Consider the following 21,896-nt stretch of genomic DNA (forward strand, 5'->3'; position numbering starts at 1 on the left):
CGCCTCACTGTTTTGAGCGATGCTCGTTCATGTCTATGTAGAGCGAGCACAAGCGCGAGCCCGACGCTGACTTTCGTTGACTTAACGGCCACAGGTGTCGCTGTTAACAAGCATTTCTGAATCTTACAAATAGTCCCTTTAAGTGATATATGTGAACACATACTAATCATAGGTCAAAACAGCGCTAAATTCGGCTGAATTATAAAAGGCAGAAGTGGTAAAAACGAAGAGCCGTTTGGGAGCCGAAAGAGCCGGCTCTTCTTGGTGAGCTGAGCCAAATGATCTGGCTCATTAAAAAGAGCCTGAATTCCCATCACTAGTGGACCAGGATAATTACTGAAAGCCCTCTAATGGGGGCAGGGCATGTGCTGGATCTGGAGCTGTTAATGGTCCTGATTGGGCTGCTCCACTCCCTCCTGTTGATCCTTCATTGGCTCAAACCAACATCAATCTGTTCACTTCCAGGTCCCTCTCAAGTTTGAAACTTTTTTTTTTTTTTTTTACAAGGAAGGAGGAGGAGGAGGACTCGGGTTACAACTAAAACTCTTGTAACCGATCTCACAGCAGCAGCAGAAGAGAGAAGAAGAAGAAAAAGAACACACTCTTTGAATAATTTACACATCTGTGTGCCTGATACACGGTTACAGGAGAAGAAGAGGGAGCAGCGAGGAGGAGGAGGAAAACAAGCTAACAAACAAGCAAACATGCTGTGAAGAGACTTGTCCCTGCGCTGCCAGGATGATGAAGACTTGGGAGATTTAGTTGAGATTAACTTTGTCATCTTTGTTGGCTGACCACTCCTCTGTTGTCCCTCCGCCCGAGGTGAGAAGAGAAAGGTGAGTCTGGCACGGAGACATCTTAACTTAACGGTCGAGCAGCTTTTAAATGAAATATTTCAAACATTAACGGTCAACTATCATTTCAAACATCAAACATTAACGGTCAACTATCATTTCAAACATTAACGGTCAACTATCATTTCAAACATTAACGGTCAACTATCATTTCAAACATTAACGGTCAACTATCATTTCAAACATTAACGGTCAACTATCATCTCAAACATTAACGGTCAACTATTATCAGAGAGGCCTTTGGTCAAATCACACCCGACTTATTAGGCCGTTAAACATGTTTACTTGTTGTCAAGTAAAGCAGCTTTTTCACGACTAATATGAAGTTAATGAGACTCAGTTTTCACTTCTTTGACAGGCTGTATTTTTTACTACGAAGTTAGCGGAAGTAACGGTCGAGCATAGCAGTTGGGTTCAAATATAGCATTTTGATTATTAAATAAATAAAAAAAGTAAAGGACCAAAAAAATAAGTAAGTTAAAAATAATAATAATAAATAAATTTAAAAAACTAAGCATAAGTTGTGAATTATATATATATATATATATATTAAAAATAATATATATATATATATATATATTTTTTAATATATATATATATAGTTTTCTATATATATTTTTATATATATATATATATATATATATATATATATATATTTATATATATATATATATATATGCTAGTTTAATAATCAAAATGTTATATTTGAACCCAACCGCTATGCTTGACCGTTACTTCCGCTAACTTCGTAGTAACAATACAGCCTGTAACTCTTGAGATTATATATATGTATGTATATATCTATATGTATGGACCAACAGAACTGGGTCCTCTTTTAAATGAACTAACAATGTGAACACAAACAGAACTGAATTCCTTTTCTGTTGGTCCACGTTTTGGTCCACTTTAAGAGGACTGAGTTCGGTTCATTTAAAAAGGACTATATGTGAAAACACCCTTAATGTCTAGGGAATTGGCAATCTCAGAGTTTTGTTTAGTTAGGTTATAGATAGAAACCACAGAATACTATTTATTAGCAGCCATGAGGAACAAAATGAGGAACTGTGTCCTCAATTCATGATTTAAACAATGTATTTAGGCCATCATGTGAATGACGATGAAGATTACCACTCAGGATTATTATTTATTGATAAGTAATGAAAAACATTGCAGAATGCAGGGATGTAGTCATGTCAAACTTAATCAAGTCCAACACCAGGTCCAGTCCAGACCAAGTCAGGACAGAGTCAAGAGCAAGTCAAGTCCTGTTCAAGACCATAATAGGCAATAGTATCTTTCCCATGCTAATATAGTGACTAATCAGTTAGGAGGTACAGAAATAATCTGCTTAGAATTTAGGTTTGAGGACCATTACAGTCTAACGTTACATTCATAAACCTTGAATTTGAATTTTTTTTAGCTGCACCGCTGTTGAATGCGTACACGGAAAAAACACTGTTAGAATCAGGAAACGTTCTGTACAACTGATCCCAAATCAGCAGCCAGGAACAACTTGAACAGTTCTCATTTGCCGAGCCAGAGTCCAAGACAAGTCCGAGTCCAACAAGGCACGAGTCCAAGGCAAGTGCAAGACTTAAAAAAATTGGACTTGAGTCCGGACTTGGTCTTGAGTACTACAGCCCTGGCAGAATGTCGGACCATATTTGGAGTTATGTGAAACCAATGATTGGAAAATTGGATATCTTGCATCAGTATCATCCATATTTCAATTACTTGTGCAGGGCTTTGGACCATGATTGCTGAATTTCATAAGAAACTATTTAAAATTTTGCACATGTTTTGGTTGGCATACTTAGTCCTCCAGTATGTAAAGAGAGAGATTATGTACTGTCCATGTTTTGTAGTAGTTGGATAAAAGATAAAACAACGTGTAAAGCACCCTACAGAGATTATGTGTATAATGTGGTCAATTGAGGCAATATTTTCTTATGTTTTACATTCATGGTAACAAAGTGTACACGATTTACCACCTCACAAGAAACCGAGTAAACATGGAAGAAAAAGAAAAAGAAGAGATAAAGAAAATGCTTTCATCCCTGCTGGTTTAAACACCTAATAAGCCTCTTTGTTGTCCCAGTGTAATCCACTGCGTACACCGAGACCGAAAAGGGTGAAGACATGTGTTTTGCAAACACTGATATGTTTTGTAACACATTGCTGTGTTTACATTGTAAAGCTTCGCTCCAGAACAAGGTTTGACTGTGGATGAATAGCTTCACTGTGCAGCCGGGGCTCTGGCAGGTAGCAGCAGACATTATCATGCACAGCCTCAACAGACATGTCAAATGAATTATGGCCTTGGATCAGGACCTGGAGTTGCCTCTCTCCTTGCATTAGCTGTATCAGTGGTGAAATGATTTGGCGTTTTTTCGACCTACTCTGTTTTAGTTGCCAAGGCGTCCTTTGTGTCTTTGTTGCCTGTAGTAATAGCTGACAACCTTTGAGCTGATATCTGATCTGATATATATCAGTCAATATATGTAACGATTAGAGCTGCAACCATTAAAACCATTTTGATTAGTTGTCAACTACTAAATTAATCGCCAACTGTTTTTGATAATCAAATTATCGGTTCGAGTAATTTTTTAAGGTGTAAGTGTAAGGTGCCTTTTTGGCATGTGACCAAGAAGCAATATCTTCGTTGTAAATTGAATATCTCTGGGTTTTGGACTGCTGGTCGGACAAAACAAACAATCTGAAGGTGCCAAGCAAGCTTTAGGGAATCGTCGTGGGTGTTTTTTTTTTTATATTTTAATATTTTTTTTTTACTATTTTCTGACATTTTGTTATATAAAAGATTAATCAGTTAATTAACATGATAATCGATAATGGAAATAATCGTTAGTTACAGCCCTAAAATAATCAAATTGTTTTGGAAGGCATGGAAATATAGTGACAATGAAATACAGTACGATAGAAGCACAATGAAAGTCCCTTTGTTTTAGATTTCATCCATGACTGGTTTTAATGAGTATTTGCTTTTTCATCATTAATCATAGCTTTGAGCTTCACAACAGCTTTATTATTGTTTCAGCACAAAGACGAGACATAATAATAATGATATACGATAATTGCCCGTCAATAGCAGGATTAAGCAAATGCTGGCGAGCCTCGTCTATGTATATTTCAGTGTAACTGTATCTGTGCAGATTCCCTCCTCCGAGTGTCTTTTAGAACAGGACAATACAGTCACGTTGCCAGACATTCCCCATGCAGTGAGTGTTATTAAAGGCAGAGCTTGAAATTGCAGCAGTAATGCTAGAGACACTGTTGTTCCTGCTGAGAAGAATCCATGGTAACTCGCTGACACGACAAGAGAGGTGTTTGACCTGCTTTTTACTAGGCTGCAAAGTTCAGCCCAGCACGCAGGTGGCCTGCAGTTTCCCTGGAAACCCGAAACACTCGGAGCATGTGGCCTTGTCTGAAAGAGCGGAGCCGCATGACCTGCAAATATCACGGCATTGTTTAAAACGAAGAGAGAGTGAGGGACGGCGTTATCTGCCAATAGACCGGACTCATTTCAGATCCCACTTGAGTCATCTCTATTAGTCACAGTCCTCTCATATTGGTCCCCCTCTGTTTTCACTGATCTCCATCCCTGCTGTTCTTACAGCCAAGCGCTCTGGTATTTGCCACTCCATTGACATACCGAGTTAACAAATTATGCTCTCTTGAGGCTTGAGGTGAAGAAAATTACTCATAATGTGCCCTGCTCTTATGGTGGCCTTAATTAAAATGTCATAGGCCCGGTCCAGACATCAGTCATTACTCCAGTTAGCACCTTGATTATGTCTTGTATTATGTGCAGACGCTAATTATATTGCAAATAATATGCAATTACAACTTGGACGTGGCAATCAAAGTGAAGTCATGTGATAGTGGACTGCTCTTTACCTTTTTGCACAGATGTGTTATTCTAAATCAGCCCAGTCGTAACCATAAAACAACTACCCGCTTCCGAATTTCAATGCTGGAACAAATGTTGTCAGTGAGTGTTGTGTTGGCCCTCGGGCAGCGCAGCAGCTACTGTATTCCCAACCTCATTATATATGCGTAACACTGGCTGACTGATGTTCCTAAATTAACGCCATCAGCTCACAGTCACTGACTACGTTTACATGCACACTAATATTCCACTGTTATTCCGAATATGAAAATATTCTGAATTTGATAGGGGTCATGTAAACAGCAAATTCTGTTTGGTTATTCTGAATAAGGCCTTATTCCGAAAGGAGCATTTTACGGTCAAGACATGTGGAATATGCCGATATTATTCAGGTTTTAGGAGCATTCTTTGGACATGTATAAAGAGCATTCGGAATATGCGTCTCAGTTGTTTGTTTTTTTACAGCAGTTTGAGACACACGGCCCTACGGCCTCTTGCTTGTTTATGGTCAGCTCTGTGCGTTGTACACAAACCAATGGGCAACCTCCGGGTCTGAAAAGTGAAGTCAATGCAGAAGTGCCTTAAACTTGCATTCTATGGAATGGCCCGCAGGAGGCGACTCCTCTGGTTGCAAAAAGAAGTCTGATTCTATAGAAGTCTATGAGAAAATGACCCTACTTCTCACTTGTTTTATTACCTCAGTAAACATTGCAAACAGGAGTTTATGGTCTCAATCGCTAGTTTCAAGTCTTCTTCAATACAGCATGATGTTCATTTAGTAAGTTATGGTCCCATTTAGAGTCAAATAGACACTAAAGCAGGATATGCTTTAGGAAGTGGCTACGTTGAGATTGACAGGTCGCTGTCACAGGAGTGACAACTCATGAAAGTTAATATTAACATTTTGGTCGCCTAAAAATTTCTTATTTAGCGTTCGGTTGTACTTAGCTCCACCCTCTTGTGTCACTTCTGGTTGCAAATAACCAAGATGGCGACGGCCTAACTTGAGGCTTCAAAACCGTAGTCCACAAACCAATGGGTGACGTCACAGTGACTACGTCCACTTCTTATATACAGTCTATGATTGTACACAAACCAGACAGTTTGCAGATATGCATGCGCATAAGAAAAGCCACATTTCTGGATGCAAAGAGAAACTTTTAGACATTATGAAAGTCTTGAATATCAACAGGTTTGTAGATATGGACAGATATGGCAACACCGACTTTTTCAAAAAGGCGATTGAAGGAATAAAAGGGGGAGGCTGTGTTTGCACGGTCAAACAAATCCGCCACCGCTGAATGTAAACAGAAATATTAGTAGAATATTCATTTTCATTAGCCATGTAAACTGTTTAGTAAGAATATTGTCTTTTTCAGAATAAGGGCCAAAACTTGAATATTTTGTGCATGAAAACGTAGCGACTGTCTCTCTTACTGTATGTGCTGGCAGTCCACCCTTTATCCCTCATCTCTGTCCCAACCTGTTGCACCACAGCAGACTCCTCTTAGCCTGCGGTCTATTTTAGTCCAAATCGGCAGGCTGAATTATTAATCCCCGATCCATTATATGCCGATGTGTTAATTATTAATTGTTCAGCGGGCTCTGGCAGATCTGAGAAAACCGTTAAAAAATGGTAGGATGGGTCACAGTGTCTGAGCGAAAGGGACTGATTGTCTCCTTTCTCAGCAGATCTTCACAGATGATGGCTGTGTGGGAGGAGGAGAAAGTGACAGCACATAACCATCATACAAAGATGTCCATGCATGTAGCATGTTCACATATCTGTGTGGATGTAATTATGGCTCTCATATTAGAGCCACTGAACCAGACGAGTGTGTGTACAAAGAGGCCATTATGCAGACACATACGCCTGCCATATACAATTGTTAACACACAGCAGCGGCTCACTATTAGCAGGCAGCACCTCCTCTGTTATGCAACATCTCAAGAGAAGAGTGAGACAAACACTACAGAAGTTGATGAAAGACGAAATTGCAGCGTTCACTTGTCCTGAAATCCGGCTGTTGATTCCCTAACAGTGGAGTGGCTCCAGTAGCACAGCTCATTTGAGTGCTTACTTGTCCTCTCTGAACACAAAGCACGGATGTACCTTATATAACAACCAGGATTGTCTATTGTTCCTCAAAGAGGAGACGGATTATATCACACAGCTGGGGAGAATCTGTCGAGAAAGAAGTTTTCCGATTCAAGATCTCCCGATAAGAACTAATTTTAATGACATCCGTAATCCTTTTGGTCATGATCAAGAAGCTTTTTTTTTTTAAACTTTCTCTCAGGGGTCCAAAGTTTTCTTGTTATTTTTCGCAACATTGTGAAGCTTTTATACAAACCGGCATAAGGAAAGATAGGCTAATGGTTGTGTGTAGACTACGTGGGAGTTCCACCAAAAGGCAGAAAGGCAAATACATAATGTTCAGAGTGTGTACATAGTGCAACATCATCCAATCCAGTTCAACAGCCCTGCAATAAATACTACCTTTATGATGCTTATCATGTTTAGTTTTGTTTGCCACCGTGTCAGAGAGGTGTTGATTGAATGCTTCCTTGTATTGTATTAGAAAGGCTTTATATTAAAGCTGAAATGATAGTTGAGCAACAGAAAACTATTTTGATAATCTTTTAAAAGTTGAAGTCATTTTTGAAGCAAATATAGTTCCAGCTTTTCAGATGTGAGGATTTGCTGCTTTCCTTATGTCTTATGTGATAGTAAACTGAATATTTTTTGTTTTTTGGACCGTTGCTCCAATAAAACAAGCAATTTAATGACATCACCCTGGGCTCTGGGATTGCATCAAAAGCTGCAGATGTTGCTGTTATTGTTTTCATCTCTTTTAGGATACTCTTCAAAGTGTGCATTTAATTGATTTAGAGCTGAGGTTATTAGTTTATTAAAGTGGCAATAGACAGGTTTTTGCTTTAACTTATCATTATGAAGTAAATGTTGATTGCCATTATGTGTGTCATTATTGTGATCCCCTGTTCCCATAGAGTGTAAGTTCTTTGCTGTTAGTAACGGAAATGGCGGACGATGGAACAACCAAAGTAACTGTGGGAAACAAAACTTTATGTGTGTCCTGTGTTGTTGGGAGTTGCTAGGATCTGAGGAAAACGGAAAGTGATATGGTTGTCTTTGCAAAAGACCGCGCCTAGGGCTGGGCAATATGGCCAAAATCGTCTATCGCCAAATAGATAATTTTATATCTCGATAAATATATATATCACGATATAGCATGTTTTCTGGTAATTCAATAAATAAATAGCCTATTGAAATTGCCTCATGGTATAGCCTATTTTTGTATACTCCTGTGTGAATTACATATTTGACAAATGAAAAATGTATTTTGTGAATATTTTCTCATTTTAAGAACTTGAGTGCAAAAGAACATAACAGTTTTAAGTGAAATTATAGAGAAAAAAGTAATAAATATAGGCCTAGCCTATATTGCGATAGAAACGATATTGAAAAATATATATGATAAATGGAGGAGGGGATGTCTGTTTCCACATTAATAGATTAGTCCAGTGGTTTCATATTCCCCTCCCCCCCCCCTCCAGGGTTCCTGCCCCCCAGTTTGGGAACCACTGGATTAGTCCATTGACAGAAAATGATTTTTATAATGACACTGAACATCTTTGGGGTTTGGACTGGACATTTTTCACTATTTTCTGACATTTTATGGACCAAACAATTAAGCGATTATCTGAAAAAATATTCAGCAGGTTAATCAATGGGGACAATAATTGTTAACTTAAGCCCTTAATTGATTCTGTTTGCCCTACTCTTAGTATTTGTTTAGTTTTTTACCAGTTTTAAACATTAAAAATATTCCATTTATGGTATTTTGCATTAATTGAACAGCCGACAGTAGCAGGTAACAGCAGGACAGGGGAGGGGTAGAGGGAGAAGGACATGTGGTGAAGGTCATCGGACAGACTCAAACTGGGGACGTCCTCGTTACTTTGGGCCTCTGCGTCACCAAGGTTTATGCTTTTGAAAATGTGAAGGACTAAAACAAAATTGGAAAATATTAATTAAGTTCTCTGAATGTTGACATATTCAGTACACCGCGGATAAAAAGGTTACTGTGAAATATCAGAGGAAATCATGGACACGCATTACATGGAGGGCAGATTATAGGGTTGTTTGTGTTGTGTGGTGCATGATTGTGGTATGATTCATGTCTGTTCAGAAAGTTTAGAGAGCAGTAAATCCCCACAAACACAGAGCTATTCTCAGTAATCGCTTCCACTTCCATCCTACAGCAGTGAAGATTTTCTCTGCTGATGGAGTCGTCTCTGTCAGGGTCACGGTGCCCCAATCCATGTGACTACTCATCCCTGAAGAATAGCAAAGTCGTGACATTTTCTGCTGCCATCAACCAATCACTTGTGAGATGAAGTGTCATGGAAAGTTCTAGAATATCTGCCAGAGCTTTTTTAGCAACTTGTGGTGGCCAAGCGGTGTAGAAAACACATCCTTTATTGGTTCCCTGTTTATGCTGGCTGTTATCAGCACTCACCAAGCTGTCTAGATTGGCAGCAGGTGGTGATATTTTAGGTGCTGTGGCCTCTTCTTCCTCATGAGACATGGTGGCATGCGTTAGAGTGGGCGGGAGCTACAGGTGTATCCAATTTCTGGCTCTTTCTCACCTGTCACACCTCAGCTTTAGTTTGACTGACAGGTGAGTGCGGTCGATGCAGAGGCTGCATCCTGGATCCTGCTCAGTGCCCTCCTTTGGAAAACCAATGCCACGCTCACATCATGTTGGATTTACTCTAAATATGAGCAGCCAAAAGGCAACAACATGTTCATGTCAAGTAGCATGTGTGGATATTTATGTACACTATCCGGCAGCTATCGCCTTTTTGGTTTTTATTAATGAGTTGAGTCAGCACAGGTGACAAATACTGCAGCTAGTTCAGCCAAACATTCACTGTTTTCAGCTTCTCAAATATGATGATTTTCAGCTTTGCTCTGTTTAGTAATATTGTGATTTCCATATGTTTGGCCTTGGGCAATTTGAAGTTGTCTTCTTGGGCTCTTTGAAATTGTGATGAATATTTTCACACTATTTTTCAACATTTTAAAGGCTAAAACTACTCTCTTTTTTTGGCTTATGACCTCTTAAAAAGAAGCAATTGCTACTCGAGACCCCTAATCACAGTTTATAGTTTTAGTATGATGTAGGGATGCAGAACTGAATCGTAAAAAAACAAACCGTTCAATGACTTTCAAACCGAACCATGGATTGTTGAACCGTTGCACCACTAGTATGATGACATGAGTTGTTAGCAGTTTAACCAAAGACATTTTTCCATCTTGGGTTGTTTCATTTGAAGGATTCAGGATTAAAGGATCCAGTATTTCACAAGAAACAAGGCTTAAGAGTCTGCAGCCATCCAGCATGGTGATGCTGTACTTAGACACAGTGGTGCTTTGAGCTAAATGCTAACTAGCTATAATGTATACAATGTTCACCATCTTAGTTTAGCATGTTATCCATCCATATCTTCTGCTTACCTGGGGCTATTCCAGGGTATTCCAGACGTCCCTCTCTCCTGCAACTTTTTCACACTCTTCCTGGGGGTACCCCGAGGTGTACCAAGCCAGATGAGATATATAATCTCTCCACTGTGCTCTCGGTCGGCCCCCTGGGCCTCTTACCAGTTGGACATGCCCGGAAAACCTCCAAAGAGAGACGTCCAGGAGGCATCCTGATCAGATGCCTGAACCACCTCAGCTGGCCCCTTTCATCGTTCTACTTCAAGCTCCCTCTGGATGTCTGAGCTCCTCACCTTATCTCTAAGGCTGAGCCCAGCCACCCTGCGAAGAAAGCTCATTCTAGCCACTTGTATCTGCATTCTCATTCTTTCGGTCACTGCCCAAAGCTCATGACCATAGGTGAGGGTAGAAACGTAGATGGAGCGGTTAATTGAGAGCTTTGCCTTCCTGCTCAGCTCCCTCTTCACCACACGGTCCGGTACAGCGCCCGCATAACTGCTGACGCCACACCAAACAGCTTATTAGCATGTTAACATTTGCTAATTAGCACATAACACAAAGTACAAAGCTGAGGATGATGGGAGTGTTGTTAGTTTTGCAGGTATGAACCAAAGTAGGCCTAATTTTGACATGGGGATGGCGCTAGAGGAAAAGTCAGAGGATCACCAAAGTGATTACTATTCATCCTGAGGGGAGCATGAATGTCTGTTTTTAAATTTCATGGCCATCCATCCAATAGGTTTTGAGACATTTCAGTCAAATCTATGAGAAAATGACCCTATATCTCACTTGATTTATTACCTCAGTAAACATTGTAAACATGAGTTTATGGTGGTAGTTTCAAGTCTTCTTCAATACAGCATGATGTTCATTTAGTAAATTATGGTCCCATTTAGAGTCAAATAGACCATAAAGCAGGGTATGCTTTAGGGTATGGCTACCTTGTGATTGACAGGTCGCTACAACGGCGTTGTCAGGTCTGGGAGTTGTCCGCATTTTTGTCTCAGTTTTTTTTCAGTTCATGAAAGTTAATTATAACATATTGGTTGCCTAAAGATGTCTTATTCAGCGTTCGGTTGTGCTTATCTCATCTTGTGTCACTTCTGGTTATAAATAACCAAGATGATGACGACCAAAAAACTATGGTCTGGATCAAAGTGGTGACTAAGACTAACTGATAATGAAAGTAATCATTAGTGGCAGCCAGCCCTAATATGAAAATTGCTAATAATCAATAATAGTTGTAATTATAATACAGTCAACCCCTGGACACTCAAATAAGTTACACTGTGCTTCAAAGTTGTTGCAACGAGACGTAGAAGTCATTCTTTACAGCCCTTGTTCTCTGAATCAGTCTCAAAGGTCTCCACAACGGTCACATTGTGAAAACGCTAAATGAAAACGACAGCGAGTAGGAGTTGTCATCCCACTTATTCCCATTCCCCCAAATGGACTGGGAAAAGCTGTTGGCTGAAGTGTCCCCAATGCAGACATCAGCTTTACCTGCTCTAAAACTCAAAGAGGCAGAGCAAATTAAAGGCAGATAATAAAGGGCCTATACAGCTTTATCGGACCCCGCTTCAATAATCCTCCAAGGACTAGAGAGAGGACAGTTGGGTTATTTCTTCATCATCACAGCCTCTTTTCACCTCGATCCCTCAGTCAGGCTGTCACGCAGGGCTGACAAGGCTGTCTGCACCTGCTGCAGGGCGTGAGCTTCCCTGGAGTGGGTACATTACCCAGACTCCCTCACTGTCACGAGACATCCAACACTGTGTACTGTAGGGTCCGGTTTCATTTCCATGAGTCATGTTTGCTGAGCTTTTGCCCGCTTGTCTTTGTGAGTGAATGTATGCTGGCTTGTTCTCTGCGAGTTGATGATTTTGTAGCTTGTCTAACTGCTGTAATAATTATGCTGGGGAGCTGTCGGCGGCCGCAATCTCTCTTTGTGTTTCATTTCATTTTCAGTAATGTGTATGCGTACATGTGTGCAGATGTTTGCTTGTGCGATTTCTGCATGCAGCGACGGCTGGGGCTTGTTTATTTTAGCAACCGCGCTCAGCAGTTTTTGCTGCCGTCATGTCTTGTTCAGCCTTAAATCCGTTAAAATTTTTGCCTCTATAAATACTATGGAGATGCTGTGTCAGTGTTGGCCAGGCTGTCCCTGGGCACCGGACTTCACAGGCCATTTAGATCTGGCACTAACCACTCTCATGCTGCAAAGTCACCGGGAAAAAAAAGAAGATTATTTGATCGAAAACCTTTTCATCACTCCGAGCACTTCTTCCCTGAAGACCTTTTTTTCATGAGGCCTTTAGTTTTGGGGAACCGGAGGGGGAAAGTGAGAGGAGTGAGGATATCCCTCCATACTTAAGATAAGAGTGCTAGGGGTCTGTATGTCACTCTTCATCTGACAGTCCCAAGTGCCTCCACGTTAAAGTGTTTGTATTCATGGGTATGAAAGATTCCAACAAACACTCCTCCCTTTCTTATTTTCGTTTTCCTGTTGTTCGTCGGCAGACTAAACAGATCTGTGATTGGCCCCCGTCCCTGACGAGAGTGGAATTTAATGAGCAATATGAAACCGCCCTCCAATCTGACAAAGAGGTTGCTCTTCTTAATGTGCCCATTATCCAGTCGCACTTTTCTAAACTCTTAAACGTCCATCAGCAAGGGCGCAGAGAGGAAGAGAGGGAGGTAAATGCAGTATGATAAGCGATTGTCCTCTTGAGACTCACCGTTGTGATTAGAGGGTGACAGCAGGACTAAGTGATTGTTTTCAACCGCTGCTCACATAGGAAGAAAGCTTCTTTTTTTTTTTTTTTTGGCTTTCAGTCTGATCATTAATGTCTTTCTCCTTGTTATCTATTTCACACACATTGCATCAGAGCAGGATTTTGTGTAACAAGTGAGGCCTGGCAAGTTTAGAGATACAATGGTGGTGAAACAGTCGATGGGGATCTGCCAGTGATCCTTGATCAGCAGCACAGCCAGAGGCCCGATTAAACGTCAAGCACCTGCAAACAGAGAGAGAGTAAAACTAGATTCAGCATGAGACTGGACTATATAAATGACCTCTCATTCAACACCTACATTCCCCCCGATGTTTCAGGATTGATATATATATATATATATATATATATATATATATATATATATATATATACCTATACCTAACACTCCCACCCTCCATCGCTCTGCCTCTGTCTATGCTCCCCCTCTCCTCATGTGTCTCCTCCCTGGGAAGCATCCTGCTGACACTCTCTCCAAGGAGTCTTATTGATATTCCTGGAGAGGCATTGCAGAGAGAGAGAGAGAGAGAGAGAGAGAGAGAGAGAGAGAGAGAGAGAGAGAGAGAGAGCGAGAGGGGAATGAAAGTCACACACTGTAGCAGCAGACACACTGCCTTCTAGTACCAACAGTAAAAATCACACAAGTCACCCAGCAGGGATATGTCACCATTCATTTTGTCTGCCGCACTAATAGAAAATCTCCTGCTTTGGGTTTTTATTATTCCCGAGCACGTGGAAAGGCAATTTGCCAATCATGCAGAATTTCAGTTAAGCTTTAGGGTTACTTTCATGTGGAGGAGATTAAACCCCTATTGTGATGTGAATGGGACACTCAGCTTTAATATGATTATTTTGTTTTCACTCTGACAGTCACCTATTAAGTTACATTTAGCATGTCAGCGACTGGGAGATGTAATAAGGATATAAGATCTGACTGTTTTTCCCCTGAGGTGAAGAATATTTTACTTTTTTGCATGAATATCCTCCCTCCTTGATTCCTAACAGGCAACACAATAGGGCTTGGTATTGTGTACAATGATACCAAAACAATACTTTGCTTACTTTGAGAAATATAAACATGATTATGTCCATAAAGCAGAAAAGATTAGTTCATTAACTGAATAAACTAGCAAATCCATTTGTTATTTTAGCTCTTCTAATGCAAGGATTTGTTTCTTTTCTCGGTTGTTACATCATCGTAAACCGAACGTCCTAGAGATTTAAGTTTCGGTCACACAAAACAAGACATTTGTAGGTGTCACCTTGACCTCTAGGACACTATAAGCCACCAGTGCGATGCGAAAATGCGGTGTAGGGATTTTCCGCATTGGCAACTATGCACACCACGTTGCTGTGTTCCAGTTTCGCAATGAGTTTCCACTTAAATAGTGCCAGTGTCCACTCCACACAACAAAAACCTATCCAGACAGAGAATGTCTAACGGGCTAACGGTAACTCCACAATACATAAACTAATCGGACCTTAAATGTGATGCTAATGCTAGCTGTTGTGGCTAACCCCTTTCCGTGATCAACATATAACGTTAGCAAGTGCACGATATTATCAGCTACATTACCATCTTCATCGTATCCCAGCTGCTGTGTGATCTCAAGCCATATATTGTCCTTCAATTGGTTGTTGAGGTAGTAGTGGTTGTCGTACATTATCGGGTGTTGAGAAAGGGACGGACCATTGTTGTTGTTCCGAAACACCAACGGTCCGAAAAATGTCTCATTGGACTGAAAAAGCCCATTTGTCCGACAGTCCGTTACCCTGAAAACAAACACCCATTGTTCCAAGGCCCGAAAATACAAACTTTCAGTGCAACAAACAGAAGCACATGGCTAATTATTATGCAGAATTACAGCGATCAGTTGGAACAAAGGATTTCATTGGTCAAACATATATTCCCGCAGGCTGAAGTCGTGGTCCGTCAGAATTTTTTTTCACCCGCACGAATGTTCCGACGGGGTGTGCAAGCATTCATGAGAACCCACAAAATCGATTTTTATAAATTTACGTGCAAATTTTTCAGACAAAAAGCCATGCTTGTGCAGCTTTAAAGCTGAAATGTTTTGCAAATTCCTGACCTTCCAGGGACAAAACGATTAATCAATTTAATTAGGTTAATTGATAATGACAATATTCCTTAGGTGCAGGCCAATTTTTCTTGAAAACCCTTTTTCTTCATTTGACAGAAAAACAAACTTCTCAGATTATAATTGTGGCCTAAGGACCTGTGTCCACATAGCCTGTTTTCTGAGCACCAGCATAATTTTTTTCAATTGTTCTCAATGAGGCGATAGCAATTGCGGCTGCATGCCACCTAGAGAAAAAGCGCTGCACCAGCGTCTTTTTTCTGAGCGCTTTCTGAAACTATTTTGATAATCAGTTAATTGTCTAAGTCAATTATAAAGAACAAATGCCAAACAATCTCTGGTTCCAGCTTTGCAAATGTGAGGATTTTTTCTTTTTTGTATCATTGTAAAAATAACTCTTTGGGTTTAAATGATTTGTGGAACAAAGCGAGCAATTTGATGACATCACCCTGGGCTCTGGGAAGTTGTAAGAGGCATTTTCTGACATTTTATTATCAATGTCAATGAAAATAACTGGTAGCTGCAGCCCTATTTCAAGATCCCTAAAATTAAGTCTAGGGAATTGTTTCATGATAAAACTAATTCGTTTTTAATTATTTTTGTATAATTGTGTAAGAACAAAATTTTGACGGTGGCCATGTCTTATCAAAATGAAACGTCCCCCTCCTCTTCACCCTCATTCATTCCGCCTGCGCTGACATTGGAGGGCAGTTGTGGAAAACAGCTTTTTGTTGCCCGTTTTCTCTCGTGTACTCCCAGGTTATCCTTTTTAAATCCCTGAAGGTTAGAGAGGGAGTTTACAGGAAAATAGATTACATTTTTATTTTTAAAAAAAAAAACGAATGTACAAACCTGAAGAAGTGACCCGCAGAACGCATTGAGACGTGGCGGCTGGAATGATGAGGCGTGCTGCCGAGCTGCCTCATTTGACAAGAGAGATTGGAAGGGTTGTGAAAACCGGCGGTCTCCGTGACCCCCGCCATTCATGAGTCTCCATCGGGGGTGGGGGGGCAGCCTTTCACTGAGCCACTCTGCTTTGGCACCCACACACACACTCAGAAACAACATCATAACAAGCAACAGCAAATAAGTCTGTCTCCTGCTCACCTTCCCACACACACATGCAGACCTTGTTCTCTGAATGCATTCAGCAGATGAGACGTCCAGATTACATTGTCTGCTGTGCGTGGTCGTGCTGTACCTGACTTTAGTCCTGCACGCGTAATGACACATTCTTCTCTAACTACCTTGTAGGCTCCGAGCTGGAGGGTTGTGGGACTAATTTGACAGCTGCCACGGCTCATTATCTGGTAAAGGAGACAGTTTTTGGCCCAGCAGGTTAAACAGTGTTAGTGTAGATGTTACTAGCAATAACATCACACATTGCAGGCTGTCAGTGTGTTATGTTTGGCCATCCTTGCTTTTGAGAGGTGAAAGTCTGAGCTGCTATGTATGCAATATGTCATATGCAATATGTATTAGAAATATGTCCACTCATTACATTCATAACCATTTAACCAAACGGTCTCTTTTCTCATCTCGACCCAGACTTGACCATGGACTCCTTCAGCACCAAGAGTTTAGCCCTGCAGGCGCAGAAGAAGCTGATGAGCAAGATGGCCACCAAGAGCATGGCCAACCTCTTCATCGACGACACCAGCAGCGAAGTGCTGGACGAGTTGTACCGCGTCACCAAGGAGTACACCCGCAACCGCAAAGAGTCCCAGAAGATCATCAAGAACTTGATCAAGATGGTGGTGAAGCTGGGAGTGCTCTACAGGAACAACCAGTTCAACGGCGAGGAGCTGATCCTGGTGGACAACTTCAGGTAGGCAGCGAGAGGCATTAAAGGAGTGTTTCAAAGTTTTTGGAAATGCGCTTTTTTGTTTTCTTTCCGAGAGTTAGACGAGAAGATGGATACCACTCTCATGTCGGTACGTTTAAGGGATAGTTCAGGTGTTTTGAAGTGTAGTTGTATGAGTTGTACTTATCCATAGTCAGTGTATTACTTTAGAGTACAGTAGATGGCGGTCAGCACGCCCCCAGTTTGGGGAAGCAGACAGGAGTTACCGACATGGAAGCAAAGCAATGTACTGCTGTGGACGGGGCCAACAACAAAACGTATTTTAGCCACCTAAAAGAAAGACCAACTTAAAAAATTCGAAAGTGTACGCTATATTTATAATATTTTCACCGGTTTTACGAGCTCACCTGTGGCCCTTTTCTTGTCAAAGCTCTGATTGCTAATTTAACAATTGTGCAACATGTGTTTGCCCATGTGAGGATTCAAAGTGGATAATAGAGAATAGAAGTTTATCATTTTGAATGGCAAGGTGTTGTGTTGTGAGCACAAGAGATTTTATCCTTGAAGATTGTGCCAAATATAGAGAATTGTGTGTAGTGCTTTGAAAATCACATGCAGTTTGCGTCATAGTCAAGTCAGCACACTGACACACTGACAGCTGTTGTTGCCTGTTGGGCTTGAGTTTGCCATGTTATGATTTGAGCATATTTTTCATGCTAAATGCAGTACCTGTGAGGGTTTCTGCACAATATTTGTCATTGTTTTGTGTTGTTAATTGATTTCCATTAATAACTATATACATACATCTGCATAAAGCAAGCATATTTACCCACTCCCATGTTGATAAGAGTATTAAATACTTGACAAATCTCCCTTTGAGGTACATTTTGAACAGATAAAAAATGTATGATTAATTTGCAATTAATCACTATTAACTATGGACAATCATGCGATTAATTGTCAATTGATTTTAATCGACTGACAGCCCCAGTTTTAGCCGAATTGGTTCAGGAGGTTGATACATGAGTTACAGGTTGTGGTCATTGTGTCTCAAGTACCAGTGTTGGTGTGTAAACAATTGAAAAAAATTGTAAGAGCTTTTGTCACATCCTACCATATATTTAAAAGTGTTATATTGTGTATCATATATTTAAATAATATTATTTTGTGTACAGAAGGTGAGAAACCTTGAGAAAACAACAATGAGTTGGTTCTGGTTGAGAGCTTATAGTTGGGAGAACTGCAGTTCAAGTACATTTTTTGTGTGCTGATGGAAGCAAATTAAGGAAATTGACTTTTACATCAGTTTATATATTTTCCACTAAAATAGTAAAACTCAGCTTGGAGGCATGTGAGGCTGACATAAGTGCACAGTATGGAGAATGGTGATTATATTAGCATGGAGATGCATCGCTGCGAAGGACAACACCATAACTGATAGAGGGGAGTTGGGAAACTTTTCTGAAGAAAATCATAAGACAGCAGTTTCTATTTTTACTTCCTTCTGCTGCTCCAGTCAGAATTGGAAACTGACAGCCTCTCTTCCCTCTTCTCGTCTCACAGGAAGAAAGTCCACACTCTGGCCATGACGGCGGTCAGCTTCCACCAGATCGAGTTCACCTTTGACCGCCGCGTCATGAGCGCCATCTTGAATGATTGTCGCGAGCTGCTGCACCAGGCCATCAAACGCCACCTGACAGCCAAGAGCCACTCGAGAGTCAACCACGTGTTCAATCACTTCGCCGACTGCGACTTCCTGGCGTCGCTCTACGGGCCCACGGAGGTTTACCGCGGCCACCTGCAGAGGATCTGCAACGGGGTGAACAAGATGCTCGACGAGGGGAACCTCTGACCTCCGCTGGCCTTGCCGTCCGGCACCTTTACCTCTGATCACCCCTCATCATGCAAGATTTCTTTTTGTTTTAAGGTGACAATCATGAACATTTTTCCATTTGTTGCCTTGTTTGCGTGTGCCTTTCAGCCGTTACTGTAACACTGAATTTTTTATCTCGGCTAGTTAATCCAAAGTCTGTTTCTTCTCCGGTCTGACTTTTTGTTATTCCACAGTAAACAAAACCCAGCAGATGTTTTTTTTAAATGAATGTAAAACTTCATGCTCTTATCAGTATATTCATGGATAGGAGCCTTGACAACTGTGCCTTGAAAAAAAAACATTTTTGTCTTCATTCCAAGGGCACTACGCTCGCTCTCTTACTTAATCAAAAAGACAAGAATCCGGCACAGGCCTTCAGTCATATCTCTGTGAGGAGCTTTTAATGGACCAAAATGGTTTTGGGGCCACCAGGAGAGGACAGAAAGTGAATTTCCATCTTTTCCAAATACCCAAGGATAAAGAAGTGATTTTTGTTTGTTTGTGTGTTTTTTCTAAAAGTAGTATTGCACTCAATCCTGACCTGAACAAGCGCTGTACTGTACTGTACTTTCCTGCAATAATGAAACCATGTGAAACACGGCGGTTGAGTAATCCTGCTTAGCCTGCATTTTACGGCTTTCCCCATCATGCACTGAACTCCACTTTGTATAGAGGGCCAGCAGGCCTTTTGTTTAGGAGGCACCTATAAACCCAGTTTTGTGTTTTAATAGTCTGGTTTATAGCCACCACAACAAAGATGAAGTGTTTGGGTCATAGGGGGACCATAAACGTGAAGGAATGTGATTGTGCTGTGTATTGTTGAATGTGTTACTCGCTGTACGCTCATCTGCTCAGAGAAAAAAAAACTCCAACTTTGTGTCTATAAATGTCATAATCACAGCAGGGGAGCGGCACAATGTGGCACCAGCCGCAAAGGTTGCTCTGGCATTTTGTCAGAGAGGAATAAAGAGCGATCACAGCAGAACTACTCGTCATAATAGATGTTGGAGCCCAGGGTCAGCCGTGTTTCTGATTTACCGGCGTTGCCTCAGGTTTATCCAAAAAAAAGGCACTAAAACTGGTTTGAATTCTGACAGATTTGAACTAAAAAGTCTCCCTGTGAGCAGTGAGATGAAAGGCTGGGCGAAAACCTGCAGCTCGGTGTTTATGAAAAGGGCCAGGCAGGGTTTAGAGATTAGAGAGAGACAAACACAGTACCTGATTGTACTCTCCCACTGCAATTACAGCTCCCCACTCTGGGGTGGTATAATGGCCCGGAGCCTGCCTCCGTCGAGCAGCCACTCCGTTTCAGCCCACCGCAGCCTCATGTAATGTGATGGAGATAACCATCTCTGTTTGCGCAATGCAAGTCCTTTTAATGGAGTGAGAGATGTTGTTGTGTTTCTTCCTTATATGAAGGAGAATATGAATAGTTACTATCCCTCCCGAATCTCACATAATAGCTGTCTTTTCCTTTTTGTCTATGTGTTTTTTGTATCACTGAGCCTGTCTGGGAGATTGTTTTGTTCTGCGGCCTCATTTTGTATTCTGTGTGTGACAGTGTGTGTGTGTTTGTGTGCGTACCTGTGAGAGAATTGGAAATTGAGCCGTGTAATAAGCGCTGTGCTTTTCCAGATAGGATTGCTGAAACTTTAACTTCATCCACAGCAGCTCTGCCAAAGAAACGAGGACTGATGTTTCTCCAAATGGAGTCTTTTTTTTTTCTTTTTTTTTCCAGAGGAACATTTCAATAAACAGTATGCACTTGATAATTATAACGGCAGTGACAATGAAGACAAAGACGGTGGCTGTTGTGGTTTTGGCCCTTTTTATTTAGTTCATTAATTCTCAGATGACTTCCCTGAGTATATTCACGCTTGTTAGACCCAATTGACTCTCACTGCAACATTTTGAAGTAAATCCTTTTCCCTAAATCCCCCCCGAAACAGATGACTTTAATTGTGTTTGGATGTCATTTTCTCCAATCACTCCACATCTCAGGGTTAGTTTAAATCTCCCTTCGGTTTCAAATCCATGTCACACTTAAATCACCACGAACCTCTGCAACAGCCCCACCTAGTCTACTAAAGCACTCAAACTAAGCATACTTATCCATGTTGCATTTTTACTATTGTGAATTGTGATATGTTGTTATTTTCACTCATGTACATATGATTGTTTTTGTGTCTCTATATTGTATCTAAACACAACGAATATAATACAATTTACTTTTTTAAAAGAATAAATTTCTTGTCTGTTTTTTTCCCCTCTCAATCAAGCACTGATCGTCTTGTCCATTAGTATGTTGGATTGTGGAAATTTTCCAGGCCAGATCAGGGGTTAATCTGACTATGTTTGACCTGGATTTAGTCGGCCAAATCCCTTTCCTCCTGCTCCCAGCATTGTTAGGAAGCCATGAAAGCAAACACAAACCCATCTGACTGATGAACAATTCAACTTTTGGGTCGTTTTTTTCCACTTCCTGCAGGCCCACGCTGCGGTCAAAGGTAGAACAGGAAATTAGTAAGATGGAAAGACTTCTTGCTTCTGTTTTTGGAAACAGTGAGCTGCAGAGTAAATTCAAGAGTAGCATGAGTAGCACTCAGGCTGAATTCAGTTTGAGTTTAATCCATCGTTGACTTTGCCACTTTTCAGACTTTGGAATGATAATTTGGTGTGGAGCACGTCTGCAGATCCTCCCTGCAGAACACTTGAAAGGCTACTGCAGTATCAAGTGCCCAATTAATATCTTAATGGTCATGAATAATGTTTTTTTTATTATTTATTTTTTTGTGAATGCACCCTTGAGTTCGGAGTTACGACTAAACTGGGATGTGAGTTCAGTCACGTCTCATTGTCTCTCTGAGTACTTCTTCCTCTGCTTACTAACTTAAGTAGTTTTCAGCCTGGATCCTATTTTCCCATGTTTTTGTTTCTAAATAAAAACAAGCAGTTGATGCTTGAAGCTGATTGTTATTATAAGTGTCTGACATTATAGAAAGAGTCTCATTTGGAGGATAAATTGTGGGTATATTGTCTG

The 21,896-nt window shown here is 40.8% G+C and overlaps 1 protein-coding gene across 1 annotated transcript; it reads left to right on the top strand.

The window, feature by feature from the left end:
• Positions 1-236: 236 nt before the first annotated feature.
• On the top strand, positions 237-21,102 carry tnfaip8l1 (tumor necrosis factor, alpha-induced protein 8-like 1). The gene is made up of 3 exons (XM_037770588.1): positions 237-836; positions 16,728-17,007; positions 18,547-21,102. The coding sequence occupies exons 2-3, from the start codon at positions 16,736-16,738 to the stop codon at positions 18,833-18,835; spliced, it is 561 nt and encodes a 186-aa protein (XP_037626516.1). The 5' UTR covers positions 237-836; positions 16,728-16,735; the 3' UTR covers positions 18,836-21,102.
• The last annotated feature ends 794 nt before the right edge of the window (positions 21,103-21,896 follow it).

Source organism: Sebastes umbrosus, chromosome 5 (assembly GCF_015220745.1).
Source record: "Sebastes umbrosus isolate fSebUmb1 chromosome 5, fSebUmb1.pri, whole genome shotgun sequence".
Lineage (NCBI taxonomy): Eukaryota > Metazoa > Chordata > Actinopteri > Perciformes > Sebastidae > Sebastes > Sebastes umbrosus.